The sequence below is a fragment of the Parasteatoda tepidariorum genome, chromosome 6 (genome assembly GCF_043381705.1).
Source record: "Parasteatoda tepidariorum isolate YZ-2023 chromosome 6, CAS_Ptep_4.0, whole genome shotgun sequence".
Classification (NCBI taxonomy): Eukaryota; Metazoa; Arthropoda; class Arachnida; order Araneae; family Theridiidae; genus Parasteatoda; species Parasteatoda tepidariorum.
Window position 1 is genome coordinate 32,046,737 of NC_092209.1, and position 22,978 is coordinate 32,069,714.

The following is a 22,978-nucleotide window of genomic DNA, read 5'->3' on the forward strand; positions in this document are numbered from 1 at the left end:
TCTTTTATTGTTCTTCAGAATAAGGATTTTATTTATTGTATTGTGCTGTTTAAAAACAAATGTTTTTAGTGAAATAAATTAGAAGTTTAATTTTCTGATCATGATATAACATTTTGTAAGACTTTTTTATCTATATATTTTGTTCAAAAATGAGTTTTTATTCTCGCTTACGACGCAACTGATTACTCTTTTAGATCTTTTTTTACTAATTTTGTAACAAGATTTAACTAGGCTTTGCCATTTAAATGTATGTAAAATAATCTACAAATTCTACTTGTGACCAACATTTACAGATCATTTAGTATGATAATAATTGCTGATATCAACTAAAGAGGTAAATAAAAATATTTTTTATTATTATATAAAAATATTAAGTTTTTTTTTATTCCTAAAAATTACATATAACACTTATCATTCACTTTTTAGAAATATATATTTTTAAAAACTAACTCACAATCATTGTTAAATAGGTGTTTATATGTAAATGACCTTTTGCACTATATTTTTTTGGATTTCTTTACATAATACCCATTTTAAAGCTCACTTCATTGAGAAAATTTTTTAAAATCTTTTAATAACAATGAAAATGATTTATGGAATAAAATAAGCCAAGTTTTCATTAGATTTTAGCAAACATGTAATTTTTCAGTATTAAAAACAAAAATCAGATACAAATTTTATAGATTATCTCAAATTATGATAACTGAGTGTTTTTTTGCGAATTTTGTGGACTTTAGTTTCAACTACAGAATCCTATTTTTATTAGAAATGCTTTTTTTTTCAAAGAGCGTTTGTTTGTTAGTTTCTTTAACAATTTTTAAATAATGTTTTTGTTGCATTTCTTACTATGCAATCTGAAGACAACTTATTTTCTTGCATCTAAACTTTGTTTGTTCTGTAATCAAAACAATTTTTGTTGTTTTTATACACTTTGATTGTTGATCTAAAGGGAATTAAATGTTTTGTAGCTCATTTTATTGTTCCAAAAATATATATTATCAAAATCTTAAATAGATTATTTTGAATTTTAATACTTGATGTAAAACAATTTGCTACTATTGAAAAATGCATCAGGTTGTCATATTTGTACTGCATGTGAATGAAATATTATCTTTCTGAAAAAGTAACTCAAGTAACTGTCTATCATGTTGTAGATATCTATAATATCTCCATTTTTCTTTTATACAGAGCTTTTTTTTTATTACTTATCTAAACTGCTTGATATGTTATAGTTATAAAAATTCTTCAAAATAACCAATTTTGGGTTATATTTATCTTCTCAAAAATTTATTGGGTGGTCTTAGCCATGGGTGCAAGTCTTCCGTCCCCAGGACGGATTTCCGTCTTTCGAAAATGTCCGCGGACGGAAGTAAGACGGAAACAAGACTGACTCAAAGAAGGAAATCGTAATTTTTTTTTTCTGTCCTTAAAAATATTTTTTAGGTCTACGTTATTGGTCTACTTTCTTATGTCCTGTTGTTATTTTATCAAAAGACAGATGAATAAATATTTTTTGTACAGTATTTAAACTTGATGTATTATGGTAAAGCTTTCTTAGATAGTTTGCTTATGTCGAGGGGGTATTGTGTATATTAGGTATTTCAGTCAAAATATTTTCAGTCTTGGCCTTTTTTCCAACTTGCACCCATGGTCTTAGCATCATCCGACTGAATTCAACATTTAAATATGTACTACTGTTTCCATATAAAAATGTTCTCATTTTATTGAAAAAAATAACTTTATATTTTGTTTATATTTTTATTTACAATAAATGTTTCTGTAATCTAGGCTTCTAATAATTATTCATTATATGTATGTGAATTTATTTGGGTTGTACTTGAAAAGTACTGGTATTTGATAATGACAGAAACCGATTTTTATCTATTCCTAAAACAAAATTCTACCTCTATAAATAACTGCAATTTTTTTATCATCAAGATATTGCATGAAATATAAATTAGCATTCCTTAGTACCCAATTTTTAGTTAATACAATTAAGTACTTTCACTACTACAATCATTTGTTGAGGGGTATGCAAGGTAGCCTCTATGGGGGAGAATAGGGAAAACCTGGAAAATAACCCCGTTCTGCCTCTCTGTAAATACAAAGAATTTAAAAATAACAGAAATGCAGTGAATTTTGAGTTTTTCTTTACAAACTGGGAAAATACAGGGAATTTTGTTTCATATTTTAAGAAAGGGTGACCGCTCAAAGTGCATTACATGGGATATTTAAAGATGATATTTCAGCTATACTATTTCATTTACTATAGCATTATTTAAATATATACAGCTGTTACTTTTTTCTCCACGTTTTTCCAGCAATTAATACCAGTACAGTTAGCTCAATATAGCTCAAAAAAGAGGACAATAATTGTGTTTTCTCTTAATATATTGTGTATAATATGTACAGGGAAAACACGAGTTTTTTTCTTCTTCCAGATTTGAGTGGGCAACCCTGGTTTGGATGAGAATGAGAAATCAATAAATGCACTTTTAATAATCTTTAATTTTAGGAAATATAATGATGATGAATATTTGTTCTATTTGTTAGGCACTTTTAAAATATGTAAAATATAAGGTTGCGGTTTAATCAAAATGGGACAGATATAGCATTTGTAATTTAATCAAATATAATTTTTTTTAAACAAGTTTATATTATCAAATTATACTATCAACATTTTCAGATAAGTTATTTTATATTATATCTTTTTCTGTTTTTTTAGAGTCATTAAAAATATCATTAAGGGAACTGAGATTTTTTTCAGTCAGCAGAATCTAAATTGCTCTTTTGCCATTTTAAACTATCATGAAACAAAATTTTAAAAAATTCAAATGAGGACAAATGCAGAGTTATTGATTGCCTATACAAAATTATTTAAGTCATAGCTTTAAATGTTTGAGAAAAAAATACACAGGCATTTTTAAAGTTTTCAAGTGTCTAATAAAGTTTCTCTCAATCTAATAAAGCAAAGCCATTAGTTTGAGAGTATATCATCTGTTTAATAAATTTTGACGCTTTTCTTCTTTTCTGCAGAAGTAATTTTTTCAACCAGGGAGAGATCAGAGATCAACTTGTAATTTAATTGTTCTTTGTTTACATTATGTTTGATTTTTGCAAAAATTAAACTGAGTGTAAACTGAAAAATATTTTCATTGCCAAAAAATAATTAAAGAAAAAAAAATAATTCAGTAAGATTTTATTTGAGTCAGATCAAGATAAAGCATGTACACATGAAATTAAGAGTAATTATATATACATTAACAGTATTTGATAAAACATAAGACAATATAAATATATGATATAAAACTTTGTTGTAGGGTTTTTTTTTTAATGAAGATGTACATGTATTTTTATGTTTATAAGTCAGTTATTTACATACAGATTTAAACTCTTATCACACTTTATGTAAGCATTCTAATATAAAATCATGTAATTTTGAGCGAATGGGGGAATCACTGTCGCAGATAACATGAGTAGAATGATCTTCTACTTGAATCAAAATTTCATGACTTTGCTGCAAAAGCAATGAAAGAAAATGAGAATATATAACAACATACATTTTAATAAAAGATGTTTACAATAGAAATTTTTTCTTTAGATATTAAGCTTTCAGTAAATTTTAACTTAGTGTTAGTTTTTAGGCTTTTATATTTTAATACAAAGAATTTTTCGCTTTATTGTCACTTGTTTCAGTGGGGTGTACACTATAGGAATGATTTCAATTAAATGGCACTGTGAATTATATCAAAGAACCTGCATCCTCTTCACTTGAAATTCTTACCTTCTTTAGATTGAGTTTACATCTTGCATTGGATAATGCCTATGGTTGACAAATTATGTTTTTATTTATTTATTATCAAAAGGTTAGACTAACTGTAAGAAATTTCAAATTATGAAAGATCCCTTGCTTGAGTAGGGTTAAAAAAAAAATTCTTACTAACTTAAACAATGTAAGTTGCATTACGACTCAATTGTTTATAATTGCTGAATGCCCTAAAATAAATCAGGTACCTATAACAAAGTCTTTCCCGAAGAAGGTTCTACATGATGCAACTAGTGAAATGTAAAAATAAATTTTTGTAAAACAAAATAACTGAAGGTTTTCTAAGATATTCTAATGGATACAAGATCTTTTTTATACACTAATTTTACAAAAATATTTTTTTTAAAGAAAAAAAAAAACTTGCAAGTATAATAGTAAAAATATAATTTATTAAAAAGATAGAATTAGCATTATAGTTAATGATAGACTTACCAAATCAATTATAAATCCAGAAGCTCTCTCTTCAACTTTAGCATCTGTTATACCTTCCTATAATAATGCAACATATTATTTTTCATAGTTGAATATTAAAATACACAAATGGCACAAAAATATTAACTTGGAAATCTTAAAATATTTTTTTTAAATTTACTTGGTTTTATAATAAAACTGAAATGGATTCAAGTATCACACTGAAATAGATTCTAAGCATATTAAAAAAATCATGAAATTGTTCAAACATATGAAGAAAGACTTATCTTTGAAATGGTGTGAAAAAATAAAGAGACATATAGTTGCTAGAAGCTAACATCAATCTTTATCCATTCAAAGTTAATCAAACCAACTGTTGAGTTTGAAAAATTCTAAAAAATATTTGTAACATTCCATTTTATAGCAAAATGCGGAAAAAAAGCTTTTTTGTGGGACTTTTCTCCCTATTATTTTAAATTTTAATCTTTCACTGCATAATTATACAGTTCTTTGATAGTTCAGTTTTTACAGTCTGTTTTAAATTTTCAAATTGCTTTCAGAAAAAAAAGTTTCAACTAGGGTATTAACATTATCATCACTTACTTTATTCAATTTTTGTATGAGCAACTGAATATCTAACGAATCACAAGCATAGGATTTCGGAAAACAGTAATCATTTAACATTTTTTTCTCTTTAGTGGCATCATCTCCAGAATTTTCCTTCAGAGTCTAAATGAAAGAATATAAATAACTGAAAATGATTAAGCCAAGTACCTCATAAAAATGAAAATCTATTCAATAAACAATATATTAAAGCAGTAATGTTTTTAGACAATATTTAATTAGTAGTCAATGCAAAATCAGTGACACACAGTTACATGTGACAAACTTTTGACATTTTTCTTCATTCAAATTATTATTGGTTTTATTACATATTTGAAATTCACTTCACTTAAATAATATTGCCAAGTGAAATAAAGTTTAATTTAAAAGTACAAATAGTTGTTTCTAAAATGAGCATTCCAGCAACAGCTCTGTAACCGAGCTTAAAAGCCCAAAAGCAAATATTTTCTTTAAAAGGCTTTTTATCTTTGCACAGACCTTGTTATATAATAAAACCGGTGAAAATATCTTTCCTTGCTTAGGAGATCACTTTACTTATGAGGCAAACGTAAATATTAAAATTGAAACAGTTGAGATGCTCAGTCCCATTTGCATTCTGTATTGCACACTGGCTGTCTTTACTTGTCAGACAAGCTGTTACAGCCACCAGGCATAGAGTCCTAGTCTTAAATACTAATAAATATTAACTGCAAGAGATAGATAAATCTGGCAATGGAGGGATTCAAATTAGTCAAGAAAACCTTTCTTTACTTTTAGATTTTCAATATAATTTATACACTTAAAAACATAAAAAACTTTCTAACCATACAATAAATTATGTTAATAACATAAGCCAAGCTGGAATCTATCTGGCAATACTTAATAAAACAAAGGTTTTTGTTTTAGGTCAACTATATTTGAAACTAACAGTTATACATATGAAATTAAAAATATAAATTTTACACTTAAAGCATGGTTTATGATATCTCTTTTGTAGAGATATTATTTAATTAAGGAAGTAAAAAGAGAAGTATTTAATATGAATAATTCAAGCTTGCTTATACATACCTTTAAATCAAATTTGTTATCTTTCACATTAACTTGACCAGTAAATGTAGATACAAATACACCTGGCCTACATTCTATAGGCATGAGACTGCCAGCGAGCTAGAAATTAAAAATATTTTAAATAATGACTAAATCAAATATTAATTATATAAAGCTATATATAAGAGCATTATTTTTATTTAAGTCACAAAATATAATAAAAATTAAACAATTCTCAAACTATAATCTTGATTTACTTTTTAACTAACACCATTTTGCTACCTATCACAAATTTTAAATAATATGTAAGGCGCAATTCTTGTTCAGATTAAGAACTTATGATATAATCATAAATGACGTTTCACATAAATATGTAAAGAATAAATTCTATAGAATATTTCAGTGTTAAAGACACACAGAAAGTAGGATTAAAATACACAATATACTCTTTTTTTTTTTTTTTTTGTAGATATAATAGTGTATGATTCATAAATGTTTCAGAGGATAAAAAAATGGTTTTAACTTAGTCTTCTCACAAAATTTATTAAAGCTAAAATATTAACACAATATAAAATACCTTAAATGACATAATATAAAAGTAAAAATAAAATATTTACGATAAAATAAATATTTACAGTAAAATAAATAACATTAAAAGTAATTATTTTATGTAAGCAATACTTCAGATTTATATCAGTTTATTTTTAAGTTTTCCTTCAAAATGATCATTAACCCATTCATGCCATCTGTCAGGCATACGTGTTGGGAAATGAAACACTTTCATCTCCCGGCTGACACCCTATCGTGTCAAATAGACTCAACTGCATTAAAAATTCTTCTAGTTTAAACCAGTAAATGGCTAGTAAAAAGCCTTTTGTTCTAAAATATCTTGTTTTTTTCTAGCATAATAAAAGAAGAAAATCAGATTACAAAACAATTGTGAATTCTACATAAACGTAAAATAAAACCTTTCATCAGCTAGAATAAAATAATACATAGTAACTTTTTTATGATATTTATATTTTATAATATTTATATATATTTCTATGTAAGAAATAAAAGGATTTATATTAAATACTATTTCATCAATTCAAGGAAATTTTAATATAAAATATAGTAGCAAAAAAATTTTTGAAAAAAAATTTGGATAAGGAGTTTAGAATAGCATTTATAAAAATATTAATATAAACATATAAAAATACATAAATATATAAAAAAAAATATTATATACAATACATAAACATATAAAAATATGATTTATTTAAGAGGTCAACATACAAGATAGACTAGAGGTCAATTTACAAGGGTCACCACAGGTTTCACTGTGCTTCATAAAATAAACATTAATAATAAATTTTATGTTAAGAATAAAAGTAACAAACTTCAGCATCCATATTCATTTGTTCCCATCTTCTTTTAACAGGCACTTTGACAATATCACCTCGTTTGAAAGGGATGAGATTGCACTCCTAAAATAAAACGTTTTTATTACATATTGCATAAGATAATACAAACATCTATGATAATAATAAAATAAAAAAAATTTTTAAATCTATGATTTAAAAAATTTTTTATTTGTAAATCTATGATAAAAATTTTATTTGTAAATCTATGATTAAAAAAAAAATTTTTGTAAATCTATGATTAAAAAAAATTTTAAAAAATTTGCTTTGATAATTTTTTTTTTTTTAAATAAGTATAAAGAGCACTACATAGAAAAAACAGAACACATAAAAACTTTTAACTTTGGCCTCAGATTGTCACAAACTAAGATATGAACTTAATTGGTTGAAGAGGTAGCACTGAATGCATGCTAATCATTTAATACAGAGGATTTTTAAAATTATGAAATTAGACACAAAAAGGTTTTTTTTTTCTGAATAAACACCTTTTCTATAGATATTTCACCCTTAAAATATGGAGAAATTAGTATCTGAAAAATGTGGTCATAAAATTGGTCATGAAAACGGAGAAAAAATAGGGACCATTGATAACTTTTTACACAATTCACCCTAGCTCTGTAATTATTTAAACAAAATAAAAAATTATGTTTAAACAAATCAAGAAATAATAATTTATATATTATAATATGCACCTAAAGTAAACTCTGAAGCCAAATTACATAGAATTTTAAGCTAATGAAATTATAAAAAAATTAAATTATTTTTTATCTCCCAGCTGACACCCTAGCATATCAAATAGAGACTGAACTATATTAAAAATTCTAGGAGAAACCAGTAAATGGCAAGTAAAAAGCCTTTTGTTCTAAACGCAAGAGCAAAAAATATTGAGATAGTAATAAATTTTATTTATAGAAATGATATTATACTTACTGCTTCAATAGTTAAACTTTGATCTGGCCTGTGACGATAAAGTGGGGAAGGTACTGTATACTGTTCTGGTAGTAACAAGTTAACTGGTTTTAATTCTCTGATCAACTTATTTGCTTGATTAAAACTCAAACTAGTATCAATCGGAAGATAAACTATCTAAGTTTGAATATGAAAATAAAATTCATTAATGAATAAATATATGATATATAAGTGAACAAGAACAAGACAAATAATTTTAAATATGCTTAAAAAACAATAATGCAGTAATATAATAATTGTATCACTTTTACCACAGAGAATGAATAACTATAGAGTTTATTTGTTAGAAGGAGGTGCAAAAATGCAAATTTTGATGTTTTTTACTGCTTATCCATTAAAATGTGCATTTGACAGTGAGATATATGCTTCCGATAATGAGGTATTACAACAATTTTAGATAGAAATACAGGTTTTAATTTTTGACAATTTACATATTCTAGATTATTTCTTCAAGCAAATTTCAATATAGAAAATATTTTTGATCAAACTAATATTACTAATAAGCAATTTATTTAAAATATAAAATTGCAATAATCATTTTCTTACTCAGTTTTCTTATTTTTGCAAATGTGGCTAAGAGCTTGTACAGAAAAAGTGCATTTTAAACCTAATACATTGCTTATTTTTTCTTTTTTGCAACAAATATTTTATAAATACAATGGAATCTATTTTCTTATTAAAGAGAATAAGAATCGACCTTGTTTGAGAATTAATTAATGCTCAAACATTTTTTACTGCTTAACAGAAATCGTACATAACCCAATGAAAAGCAAAAGTAATAAAATAAAATGAAGTAATAAACTAATAATTAATATTTCACTTTAAAAACAAACTTACTTTCATTGCTAATGGTTGGTAAGGTGCAAGAGCTTCCACGTAAGGAAAATCAGGTTCTGAAAATAAACAATTTTAAATTTAAAATAAAGCATTCAAGTGTTACTTTGTCTACTAGATGTTACAAATACATATAGGAACACTGTTATTTGAATATTAATATCATAATATTTATTAAACATTAGCATTTTATTCAAAGAAAAGAGTCTGAGTTTTATTAAGTTTTAAAAATACAAGTGAGCCTTGTTTATCCCAATACTTCTGTAAACTGAAGTCAATAATTCCAGTTTTTGTTTTAATCATTCTTATTTACATGGATATTTTTTTCTCAATTTCAATAACATGCTGTCGTATTTGCATCATTACATGAGGCCTTTAAAATAAATAAAAAACATGATTATGACTACATAAGAATGTTCATTATATGCGAGTGAAAGATAAAGCTTTTGTTTGGTGGTTGATTTGGTTTTACTATAGATAACTCATTGGTGTAATTTCTGTTTTTCTTTCTTTATCACTAATATAGTTTAGCTTATCCATCATGGCTTCCAAATCCACTAAAAGGAAGCATGTAGGGGTATCTGTGCAAGAATAATAGATCATAATACAAATGAAATGGGGAAAAAGCTTCAGAAAGCCTGAAAAGGAATCTGAGTCAATGAAATCAACTTCCTTAACATACTCAGCATAACAATTCAGAATTAGATATTGCATCTTTAGATGTTTTATCTTCATATGTTTATCATATAAATGTTATGCTTATATGTAGAGAAATAGTATTCTTCAATTATTTTAAACTATAAAAAAGAATTTATTTTGCATGTGTCTTCCTATTCTCAGGTATGAGAGTCTATCATCCATTTAAAAAATTTAATCATAAATGGAAGAAAAACCTCAGCTCAAAAAACCTTGCTTATATCTGATATAAAAACAGTACAAATGGAAAGAAAAGCATTTCAAGAAAAATAATTAATTTTAATAATTCTGAAAATCATTTTCAACCAATACACACCAAAAATTTCATTTAAAACATGACATTGAAATAAGCAGCTATTAAAAGAACAGCATTGAGCTTAGTAAATTAAAAACAAATTCCTTCTAAGACCAAAAAACACATTTAAGTTTTACAGATTACACTTTAAAGTTTCATAGTTGACTAACATAATATAAAAGTATGAAGGGGTAAAATTTTGTGCTTAAAAATAAAGGAATTTCAAAAGTTTAAAAACTAAACTTATACATACCAGTGAAAATAATTACATTATTTTCATTACTACCCCACAATTCCATGAAATGAACACAGTCTCCGAACCTCAGGGAAGGATGTCCAGCAAATACAACACAAGGAGTTCTAAACTCTTGGCTAAAGTTTTCTTCTACAAGTATTTATTAAAGAGTGTAAAAATCATTTATAGGTTAAAACACCTAACTGATTATTAGGAGAAGTAAACTATTTTTAATTAAATGAAGTTAAAAGAGTTCCTACTTAATTTCAAAAATAAAACTCCCTGACTTTTTCAGGTATTTCTGGAAATATTTGAATAAAGTTCAAGCAAATATATAGCAATATTTATATAAAGCAATATTTATATGAATTTTAGGTAGAAAACATGTGAAATTATACAATTTGATAGAAACAGAATTTTTCTAGACAAAGAAATTTGATAATATAATATAAATAAATTATAAATAACAAACATAAGATTGTGAATAAGAATAGAAAGAGGCATCATACACTGGGAGTTTTTTAGTGTAAATTAAACATATCCCACAAATAATTTTAATAACATTTACAACATAAATTTTCTTTTATCTATCTGGTCATATTCTCTACCATACATATGAGATTTAATATTTAATTTTGGCAGAATTATTTTAATTCCCAATAGTCTGTACAAGCGTTACAATTCAGACATAGAAAAAAAAACAATAATAATGAAATTATTGTTAAAAAATAAAAATTTAACAATAAAAATTCAATGCTCTAAACTGTTAAATTTACAAATGAAATTAAATATTTTTTCTACTAAAATAAATCATATCCACATTAAACTGGCTAAAATAACAAAATTAAAACATAGCTTATGTAGCAGATAACTCTCAATTGTTTTAGTTAATCATATGATTTCAAATTTTAGAATATTCTATGTATTTTAAAGTAAAATTTCAATAGAATGAAAAATATTTATAAAAAGGGTGATTTAAAAAAGAAATATCTTGGATAGATAAGTAACCAGGAAATAAAAATGAAAGCATAGTTTGGAAACAAGTAAAGAATAGGCACACTGCATATAAGAGATATACAAACAAGCAAAATACTTCAAACTTTTGAAATATAATACATATGATACTACTCAATACATTTATAAAAATATTTGGTGATCTTTTATGATTTTTTAAATACTTTTTTGACATTTTACTTACAATACAATATTATAAAATACAATAGCTGAAATTGCAAAAAGGTAATACAGTCAAACCCCGCTATAGTGAACCTTCAAGGGACCGAAATTTCGGTTCAATATAACTGGGACTTCATTATATCCGTTCCGTAAACAATTTTAACTAATGGTTCCTAACTCCCCCCTTTTATCACACATTATTTAAATAAATGACCAATAAAATGGAATAAAAATAAATGACTGAAAAATAATATGTAGTAACAAAAATGTGTTAACTTTTATTTTTTATTACTTTTTGTATTGAGTACAAAAAAATTAGTAAGCTGATGGGCAATCCTCAACATCAGATATGGAAACTCTTCCCGACTCTCCGATGATTTTTCCTGAATTTATGTCGTTCCACTTTTAAAAAACCCAGCCATTCGAGCACATAAAAGTAGTCTCAACAAATCGTCTAGCAAATTCGCTGGCTTTGACTTGAAGCATTTGTCCAGATACTGGAAGATTGCGGCTTCTTTGAATGCTGAACCAATTCAATAGTGAAGTAAAGAAGAAAAATGCTTATTGGTGCATACCATGCGATTGATGGTTTAAAAAATCAGTATATGTATTTAGTTTGAAGTAGAAGTTTCAAAATTATTACGAATAGCTTTCATAAATGAAGAAAAAATAGATCAGTCAAAGACAGAAAAAAGTTCATAATATCCAACTTCCTCTTTTTTTTTTGGTTCGCCATATCCACAAAAAATAACATTATACGTAGGTAGCAAAGCTTGGGAGCGAAAAATTGCGTTCACTATATTCGAGAGTTCACTATAGCGAGCTTTGACTGTATTTTGGATTGCTATTCAGTTACAGCCAATCAAGTTATAAATAAGCAAAATAAATTTCTAATTATAAAATACCTTTTAAGCTAGTAAAAGCTTTCAGCCTTCCCCCTTTTACTAGATGTGCATGAGGAAATGGTTCTTCAGGAGTATAAACTTTGCACTGTTTACTCTGAGTGAGCCTTGAAAAGTAATGTATAAGTTAACACACCAATGATGTATTATAAGTTGTAAAAACAAGAAATAAATCTTAAAAATCCAATACAAAACAAATAATTTCTAGCAATTTAAAATCCAGCTAGTATAGGGTGCGTAGCCAAATTATTCAACAAAAAATAAGCACCTTTTAAGCACATTTCAAACACTCAAAAAATATTTTTTAGCATTTTAAAAAAACATCATAATTAGGCAGGGTTGGAAAGTTTTTGACAATCGACAGTTTTATCTTGTTTTAACCGTCATGTCAAAAAAAATCCTTCTGGCATTGTTTTTTAAATTTTAAATAATGTAAAACGAATGGCGTTTTCATACGTTACTGACTGACTACACACTGAAATAGATTGGGGTTGAATTAATTATGAAAACGTTGAATAGAACAATGTGAACTGCGTCTTTTTGCATAATTCAAAACGAAAGTCAACATAATAAAGGCAAAATTTCATTTTGAAAAAGGGAAAATTACGCACTTTTTAAAAACACCCAATGAAAAAAGCACCTTTAAAGGCTTTTAAAAAACGAAAATCAAAAATAAGCACCTTTAAGCACTTTTTAAAAACTCAACGCACCTTGTAGTACAAAGTTCCACTTTCTACCCCCTATCGCATGAAACAAAAAACATTGGTTACGCATCATAAGTTAAAACACTAATTCAAAAATGCTTACTGTTTATTAATAAACTATATAAATAGGAAAAATGATTAAAAAGAATTAAATTATACAGTTGCGCATGGCAGACTGACAATGAGGAAGAGGTTGGCAGCGGGCAGCAATTTTAGCATTCCCCACTAAGAACAAATGGTTCCAACATTCCTCATTTTTTACTAAGTTTTAAAGTACAAAGGCCAGAGTGTACTGCATTTTTAATTAAAAGTTGACTTTGACAGATTAATGCCCATGGCACAATTTTTTCAATAATATCCTGTACATTGATCCTAAATCTTTTGAAACAAACTATAAAATTACTAAAGACTGTAACTTTTGTTCTACTTAAAAAGGCATTTGAAAACTGCAATAATTTTATGGCAGAATTTAACATAATTTTCTAGAGTACTTTTGATATTATTTTGAAACATTCAATTGAAACATCTTTCAGTTATGTGCATATCATAAATGAAATGTTAATGTATTAAAGTGGTTAAAAATTAGCATAAAAATTTATAAATATATAAATAAGAAAGTTAATCCATAAGCAATAATTTAAAAAAAAAATTCTAAATTGCAAATACAACTAGAAATAAAGAATGTAAATAAATTGGAGTATGGTTGCACCAGAAAATAGGGGACTTCTTAAAAAAATAATAATAAAATAAAATAAGAAGTTTTCCCTAATTCTGCAGAGCACTATTCTATCAAGTTAATGGAAAATCTTTAGTACAGTTGGCATCCTTATGTACTCATATTTTTCCGACCAGGCAATGGAAAAAACAGCAGTTTTATTAAACTAAATTTAATTAGCTGGTTTTGCTTAAACAATGAAAAAAAGAATCATAATGAATATAAGCAAAGAAAAAAAAATTCATTTTTAGCAGAATACCTTTAGTTAAAATACATCTTGATATCTTTAGTTAAAATATATCTTACCAGTCTGCCAGAATATTTGAATATGCTAAGGAATTGTCTGCAACTGGAGATAAGAAAAACATTGGCACAGATAAGTTCCCAGTAGTTTCCAAATGTGAGGATAAACACTCAAACAGATCAAATGTAACTCCAGATGGATAACAAGGTATTAAAACATTCCCTCCATTTCTTACGGTCATAGCTGTAAAAAGTCACATTTTTAATCATCAGTGTATATTTTAGATTTTGTCTTCAAACTTTCATAGTTTTTAACAATAAAAAAAATTTGCACACCTTAATATGTTATAATTATTATTGAATAGAATATTAAAATATTAATAAAAATTTTAAGAAATTATTTTTGCATGAAATTAATTATCTTTGGAAACAATTTTTATAATGATGTGCAAAATTGCTTTATTTAGCTTAAACAGTTTCATAGATGTAGTGAAATTTGCTAAAAGTAATATTAATTTTGCGGGGGTAAAACTTAAAATTTTTGTACATACTAAACTATTGAAACTATCCCCCACCATTTTGAAAATTAAATTTAAGAGGAAAAAAAAAAGAATGCTTATTGATAGAAAATACATTTTAAAATTTAATTTCACATTTTAAATTATTGTTTGCATTAAATAATTAGCAAACGTAAAGTCAACTCCTTGAGCTAAAAAATTTCACGTTTTTACAGGAAAATAAAATCATTTGATAAAAAGTTATTTAGGTATTTCATTTTCTATATTTCTGGTGAGTAATATTTTAAGGGACAATAGTTTTTAGTTATATATATTGTTATAAAAATTAAATAGTTAACAGAAGTAAGCACAAGAGGAAAAGTATAGTTTTATAACATTAGCTGTAACCTTTGTTTAAAAAATAGCTCCCTTTTTTTAATGCCAGGATCTAGGGCAATATTTACATATTCTTTCCTGCTATAAAACAGAAATAGTGATTGGCATATAAATGAGGCAATTTTGATGTTCTCTTAAGAAAAAAGATAAATTATAGTATTTTAAAACAATTAACTATAAAAAAAGGATGATCATGTATATTGCAGCAAACTATTTAAATATTAAAGTAGAATCTCAACTATCCCATGCCTGAGCATATGACACTTTGGTTATGCAAATCATATTAAAAACGTTCTGACACATGCTACATTATTAAAGCTTATGTTACCCAATTACTGAAGTAATGACAAATCAAAAATTTTACGGCAGATAAACGACAATCAAACAGCAATGATAATTCTTTCATAAAAAATACTCGATAATAAATTCAATTATTAATTCATAATAAATTTAATAATTACAAAAATGCAATAATGATTCTTTTATAATATTACATCATTATTTATGTTGGAAAAATAAGACGAAAGTAAGTGGTTTTAATTTAAACTCTAATATTGTCACTACTTACTTTGAGTAATTAAATAGGTGTAGTTTAATGTTTATAAACTTTAAAAATTGGCTTAAAAAAGTGTTCCAATTATCTAATATTTTTTTTAACTTTTTACATGCTCTTGACCGAGGATGACGGATATCAGGGTTTGACTGCATTTAATAATTTATAACTATTTTCAAACAATAAAAAACATTTACAAATGATAAAATTATACAGAAAAAGAAATCACATGACATACCAACAGTAACGCAAAGTTCTCCAAGCATTGTGTCAGGATTTGCTAGCGGTGTTTGAGTCAAGCTGCTGAGGATTAGAGCATTGAAATTTTTTAAAGGTGCATGTTCCATTGGTTTTGGATGAGTTGTTAGAGTAGATGAGGCAGACACATAACCAATCTGTTAAAAAATTTATTAATTATACAAATGAACTATACAAATCTGAATGATATTTTCTTTAAATTTATACATTTGAAAGGTTAAATTTGAAATAATTATGGCATAAAAAAATATGTACATGAAAAGAATATAGTTTCAACCATAATCTGAATAGTGAAATTTTTACATAATCACAATAATAAAATATTTACATATCCTCATCAATATGATTAAATAACCTTGAGAGAAAATTTAATCAGAGGAAATTTCTTTAATATTCTGGGTTTAAGCTCAATTTGAGAAAAAAAAATTCCTTGAATTTTCCTAAAAAATGTCAACGAAATTCCAGGTTACAATTTTGGTATACATTGCAATATTTCTTAAGAAAAAAACCACTTTTTTTTTTTAATTTTGTTAGCAATAAAACTTGACCCTAACGCACAAAGTAAGCAAAACTGTGACATCAATTACAGAACAATTTATGTTTGGTGACCAACTATTCTTGGCTATGTCCCCTGCAAAACAATTTTTGTCTAAAATACACTGAAAACTTTGGATGATGTTAATAATTTTTGTTTGATTGTGTAGACATTCTTTATTTAATCAAGATTCTTTTTTGTACAATTTCAGTAGGCGAAAGAAAATAATGTGATTTTCTTTCATAAAATTTGTTAATAATTTAATTGGTGAGAGTTGCCTCCCTGCAGAACATTTCTAATTATCAAAAGTCTTGCAACAAAACGTCAAATATAATTCTGCTCCAAAACTTAATAAAATATAGATGATCTTTATAGTAATGTATATTTAGAAATCAGACTTTTGTGTTATAATGACATATGATGCGCTATAATTATAAAATATAGAAGATGATCTTTATAGTAATGTATATTTAGAAATCAGACTTTTGTGCTATAATGACATATGATGCTCTATAATGATGTGTGATCATTTCACATATCATTACACTTATCTGTTAAACATAGCAAGATAACTGTGGAATAGATCAATTTTAAAACTTTAAAATAATTTTTAAATATATATACACTATAAAACACAAATATATGCAACCATGTATTTATTGCATAAACTAAATTGTATATGCAACAAATACTTAATTATTTGAATTACAGAAAAAAATTGAAATTATTAAGAGCATTAGATTATAAAACAAACAAATTTATTAATTATGGTTTGCTTTACTGATTATAAACTCTTAGAAAATAATATTTCTTTCAAACTGCTAACAGTTAATAGTTTTTACTCAGTAATGGAAATTTCTTCAATGCAAATTTTATTGCTTATACTGCTCATTATGGAGAATTTAATGCTCTTTATGGAGAATTGTGTTTTATAGAATTGCATTATATGGATCTCTACTACATAACAGTTTGCAAGAAACAGAATCTCAGTAGGTGAAATAAGCCAGCAGGTTAACTCATCATATATTATAGCATGCTAATAGAGTCACAATAGTCATGCAGCCATGACATATCTTACTCGTGATTAAAAACCAATATCAATTTACACAAAAGGCTTAGTTTTCAAAATAAATTGATACCTAACTAGTAAATAAAATTGTATAACTGCAAATAAGGTTATATTTGACAAAAAAAAATGTAAATAAAGCAATGTTTAATAAAAAAGCCTTTTGTACAAATTTAATTACTAAATAAAGTTTAGAAGTTTTAAGACAGTGAATTTTAACAAGAGATAAATGTAATAAGAAATAATCTGATCATTAATAAAAACAATATATGAAAATTGAGAAGATAAAGTGATTAAGGCACTGAGTTGTCAGTGTGAATTACTGATTCTGTTTCCGGTGATGGCTTGAACCTCACCCAGCTTCAGATCAATAGGTACCAACTTATCTGGATAATAAAGACAACTAGTGTGCCCTGTTAGCGGTTAGGTGGCGCAGTTGGTTTGTCGTCGGCCTTCTGATCCCAAGCATGCGGGTTCGATCCCCGGCCTAGACACCGGATTTTCGGGATGTAGAAAATCCTCAGCTGCCATGTTGTATGATTATGCGGCATGTAAAAAATCCCTGGAGTGCCTTATTGGTTCTTGGCATTTCCGGCAAAATTAAAATTCCTAATGCACTTTAGCATCCAAATAGAGTTTCGGTGCTGCCATCTAGTGTGGCAGAAACTAGACGTCCAAATTAACATGGCTAACTGTATCTCATCGATTGAGGTGGTGCTGAAAGAGTGGATACTACTTCTGGAGAACGCACTAGGTCTGCTCATCGGGAAGACTGATTGTGCAGCTCATTGGAAATAAAAATTTAAAAAGAGTATGCCCTGTTAATCTGTTAATCCCATTGCTAACCCCATGTGGTTGGTCACAAAATTGTGGAGACATAATCTCCTTAACATCTTTGGCAGAGAAATTCAATATAGTATATATAGGCAATGACAGTCGAGTATTCTGGAACACAGGAAATCAGGCAAGGAGAAAAGAAGATGTTATTTACTAGGACATGTTAGACTCTAAGCAGAGTATAAAATTATGCACTAAAATTGACGTGCTTCACTTTCATAACAGAGAGAAGTCTCACAAGTTCTCCTTTGCCATCTCTTAAGTCATATAAAAAGGGAAACATTATTAATTATAATAGGTCTGTAGAATAAGTCAAGGAATTTCTCAAAATTCCATGTTTTTTTAAGAGAAAAACTCAAAATTGTTAGCTTAGCATCCTTTATTTTTAAGACAGGGTGTGAATTACTAAATATGATAATAGTTTTCATTCAGAATAATGAGTTAGGGGAGAGAATTTAAGCAAAAATAATATAAAAAGATACCTGATCCCATAGGCGCTCTGTAACATTACCTTTTCGTGAGCTGTCCATAGAATCCAGTTACAACTGCCTAAGCAATAACCTGAACTAACAGCTGATATTTTCAAAGCCCCAAATACATCCTAAAAAAGAAATATTCCATAATAAACTCAATTCCATAGTAAATACAAATATTGCTTAGTAAAAAATAACATGACTATAACAGTTGTTTTTTGAAATCTCCAAAAGAGCACTGAAAAATCGAAAAAAATGCCTTTAAAATACAAACAAAATTCAATTAAAATTTTTTGATAATAAACTTAAATCCAAGTACACACAAATTTTAAAAAAAAAAAAAAAAAAAAAAAAACATGATTATTAAATTCTGTATTTTGATGACTAAAAAACTCCTTCTCCCCAAAAAATGCCCTTAAAATAAAAAAACTCCATTAATTTTAAACAAAAATTTTAATCTAAAACATTATTTCTTTCTTAAATTTAATGTATAATAGTATTGAAATATGCATATTAATAGACATCATGAATAAATTTTCATTTAACTTTGAAACGAATATTAAATTGGGAAAAATAATATGCAGGTAAAACAAGGTTCCTGAAGATAATGAAAATTATAAGACAAACAAAAATATTTGAAGAAAAGAAACAATACCAAAAAATTCTTAAACATAAAAAATACCCCAGAAAGTAATAGGTCTATAAAAACTGATACCTTAAAATGAAGGAAAAAATACCCACAAAATCTCAAATCATAAATTTCAATAAGTAAAAAAATGCCCAAAAATTTTTTAAAAAATGACAGAAAAATACACAAATAAGGGAGAGAAAAAAAGGAATAAAAGTCCAAAATTGAATATGTCATCAAAATGTAAGACTTAGTGCTTGGCTTCTCAATCAAAATTTAAAGAAACACAATTCTAAAATATAGAACCATAAAAAAAAACTAATCATTAGATAGGACACTGAAATATTAGAAAGAGATCAAACTGAAATATCATTAACAGCATAAAATTTTTGAGAATGTTAATGCTACTACAGGTTATGTTAATACTACTGCCTTATTTTAAGTAAATAAATCTTATTTAATTAATAATGCGTATTACTAGTTTTTGAGCAAAGCCAACAACTTGAACTTTAGATAGACTGCTGTTAACTTCCTTCATTGAATAAACTTGCTTCCATGATCTTGGTTTGAGAGCTTCATTTAAAGGTGGAGGTAAATTTCTGAAAATAAAAAAAATTTTGAAAACCTTTTTTTTTTATTCACAGTAAAAACATGTTTATAAGTGATCTTAAAAAAAACTAAATTACTATATATTTTTTTTCTTTAATTTCAACAAATTAAATGAATAAGATAGAGTGTTTCTACATTTAATAAAATCAAGAAAAACTAGTCGGATTTGCAAGAACACCATCACGTTTTACTCTCAACCTGGAATCAAGAATTATAGAGTTAAATGAATAAGCGACAGAAAACTATTGATAGTTAATAAAGACCATTTTTAAGGATTTTTATTCATACACAATTGTTTTCTAAATATACTATTAATGATAGCTTACTAAAACGAGAAAAACCAACATTATTTTTTTAGTTAACCTTCTATGTTTTAGTTTTGAAACTTTGATGACTGAAAGCAATATTAGAAGTCGAAAATGCATTATGTCATAAAAAATTTAAACAATAGAAAATTAAATTAACCACCTTTTTTCCATAAGATCATTTAAAAAAAACAGTAATATCTATTGTTAATACTATGAGAGAAGTGTCTTTTTGAAAATATTTAATGGAATACAAACTTCGTCAATATTTATAAAAATAAATATATTTTCTTTATTAAAATTTATAATTACAAAATAAATGGAAAAAGATCAGTTTAAAGCTTTAAAAAGAATATAAGTCTATTTGCTTTTTTTCATTTTTTGCAACAATTGTTTTTTCTTTTTTGCTTAGGAAATTCTCCAAAATCTTTGAAAAAATAGATAAAACTCGGCAGTGATTATTGTTAATGAATATAAGAACAAATGAATATTTTTTAACAAAATTGAGGTCACTTTTAAAATAGTTTAAAACTTTACTTATAGGTTGGGTTTCTAATAACAATTAAAAATTGAGAAAAATTTAAATAAATTATTCTAGATCAAACTAGGCCCGTTCAAATGGTTTCTGGGGCCACTTTAATCACAAGGAATGTTGTAGTGGATCATTTTTCAGGTAAAAATGCTTTTAAAAAATATATCGAATTTTTTGTCAATTTTGCAGTTTTTTTTAGTAAATTTTTTTTTTTTACTGTTAATTAATAATGTGTTTATATGCTGCAATTATTTTTTTTTACTTTTAACATAAGCAAAATAGTTGATTGGTAAGTTAATTTGTTTAGAAAGTAACGATTCTGTTAGTAATATTGAATCTTGCTGTTACAGGCCCATTTTGCATAAAATACCAAAGTAATTTCCCAAGGATCGGCAAAAAAAAAAATTTCATTTAAATTTATTATAATTTAGAGAATTTTTCTACCAAATGACGTTAAAAACAAATGTTCCTTGAAGACTACTATATTTTTAATAAATACAACAAGTACATGACAGAATTTTTAATGCTCTCTAACTGAAAAATTTGCCACCACAACACTGATAAAAAAAATTTCAATAACAGAAAATAAAATCATAGCTTCTGAATATACATACTTTATCACATGAGGTTGTTTCCATCTTGTTGCAGATCTAATTTTTGGTGTTCTTTCAATCAAAGTAACTAGTTCTTCCATAAATTGCCTGAAAGATACCCAGATGAAAAAACTTTGTACAACAAATTACTTCGCCAAATACAATAATTTATCGATTGCCAAAGAGAATTTCAACATAAGGAATAGATTCCCAATTGGAATGAAACTCTAAGAGAGGGAGCCTTTCAAAACCCTATTTTTAAAATGGGTGACACACAATTTCTGAAAAAACTAATGCTCTGATCACATTCAAATTTTCTACACTTCTTTTATATAGAGTTGACTATCAATTGAACAAAAACTATTTATCTTTTAAGAGCACAACTTATTGTATAAGACTAATCTAAATTTTAAGAAAGATATTTTCTTCTGCATGCAATTCCGTTAAAAGTTCACATTTCAATATTTTTTAAATCCATAATTCAATATCTAGTCAATTTTATCTTAAAAAAGTTCAACAAGATTGGTCAATAATTAGTGTTTGAGAAATCGTGTCTAAATTATCATACTTTTTTCTAAGGGGCCACGCAAAGGTTAAATTTTAAAATTGCTTGATTAAAATTTTATAAAATATAGTCCAAATGTTGTTCTTTTGCATTTTTAACGTTTGAATAAAATAGATCTTCTACTTAAAAGATAATTAAAGAAAATATGTCTCTTACAATCTATGTAATTCATTAATTAGAAAAAATAATAGGACAATTATTTTCATCATAAACAATAAAGAAAAGTAAAATAAAAAATAAAAAGCAATATAAAATAAGCAAAAATACAAATTAAGTGGAAAATTTTAGGAAAATCCTTGTTAATAAACTGCATTTTCTGATAAATAAATATAAAAAATACAAATCGTATTTTTCATTTTTCCTAATTAGTACTGTATTACAAATATGTGTTCTAAAACGACAAAAAGCATTAAGCCAAAGATGCTTCAGAAATGAAAGAATTTAATTTAACAGGTAAGACTACAATGTCTCATGAAACTGTAATTAAATATAGCACACAATGTCCTGATGATAAGTTTAGATAAAAAATTTATGAGGAGAGACCTTTTAATTCTGAAGAATTTTTTTTGTATAGAATGATTAAATGTTAGTAATGGTGACATTTTAATATAAGATAACATACATTCATCAAATAGACTCCCAAATTTACCAGTTTTGTGAAGTTGGGATGCTACTCACAACATTTTAACATCTTCTAAGATTGCAAACATTATGTTTTCTCCCTTATCTATTTTTAAATAAGATTTCAAAAGTACTTTCTTCATGTTATACTAATCTGTTTTAGATAAATAAAGAAAATGTAACATTAAAGATGTTTTTAAATCGTTGCAGTCGGAGTTAAACAATAGATTTCACTTATTTAAATTTTATCATGGTTTAAATATTTTAGAATATTTTAATATATCTAGGGCAGAGAGTACTCACTACAAAACAAGCACAGAATTTTTATTAAGCATTGCCAAAAAATACAAAAGGATATATATATATATATATATATAAATATATATATATATATAAAGAGAGAGAGAGAGAGAGAGAGAGATTATCTAGTTAAAATACATTCTAAAATGTA

The 22,978-nt window shown here is 26.1% G+C and overlaps 1 protein-coding gene across 6 annotated transcripts in view; it reads right to left on the reverse strand.

Annotated features, from left to right (window-relative positions):
• Positions 1-3,184: 3,184 nt before the first annotated feature.
• LOC107448642 (integrator complex subunit 9) overlaps positions 3,185-22,978 on the reverse strand; it is a 29,832-nt gene continuing 10,038 nt past the window's right edge. For all 6 annotated transcript variants that reach the window (XM_071182193.1, XM_016063924.3, XM_016063925.4 and 3 more), the window contains exons 6-19: positions 21,363-21,449; positions 19,781-19,901; positions 18,713-18,802; positions 15,744-15,900; positions 14,123-14,303; positions 12,401-12,504; positions 10,338-10,469; positions 9,097-9,152; positions 8,221-8,376; positions 7,270-7,356; positions 5,909-6,007; positions 4,841-4,966; positions 4,259-4,315; positions 3,185-3,517 (exon numbers count right to left, since the gene is read on the reverse strand). In XM_071182193.1, the coding sequence (XP_071038294.1) occupies positions 3,398-3,517; positions 4,259-4,315; positions 4,841-4,966; positions 5,909-6,007; positions 7,270-7,356; positions 8,221-8,376; positions 9,097-9,152; positions 10,338-10,469; positions 12,401-12,504; positions 14,123-14,303; positions 15,744-15,900; positions 18,713-18,802; positions 19,781-19,901; positions 21,363-21,449 (1,573 nt within the window). In that variant the 3' untranslated portion in view covers positions 3,185-3,397. The remainder of the gene's footprint in view (positions 3,518-4,258; positions 4,316-4,840; positions 4,967-5,908; positions 6,008-7,269; positions 7,357-8,220; positions 8,377-9,096; positions 9,153-10,337; positions 10,470-12,400; positions 12,505-14,122; positions 14,304-15,743; positions 15,901-18,712; positions 18,803-19,780; positions 19,902-21,362; positions 21,450-22,978) is intronic.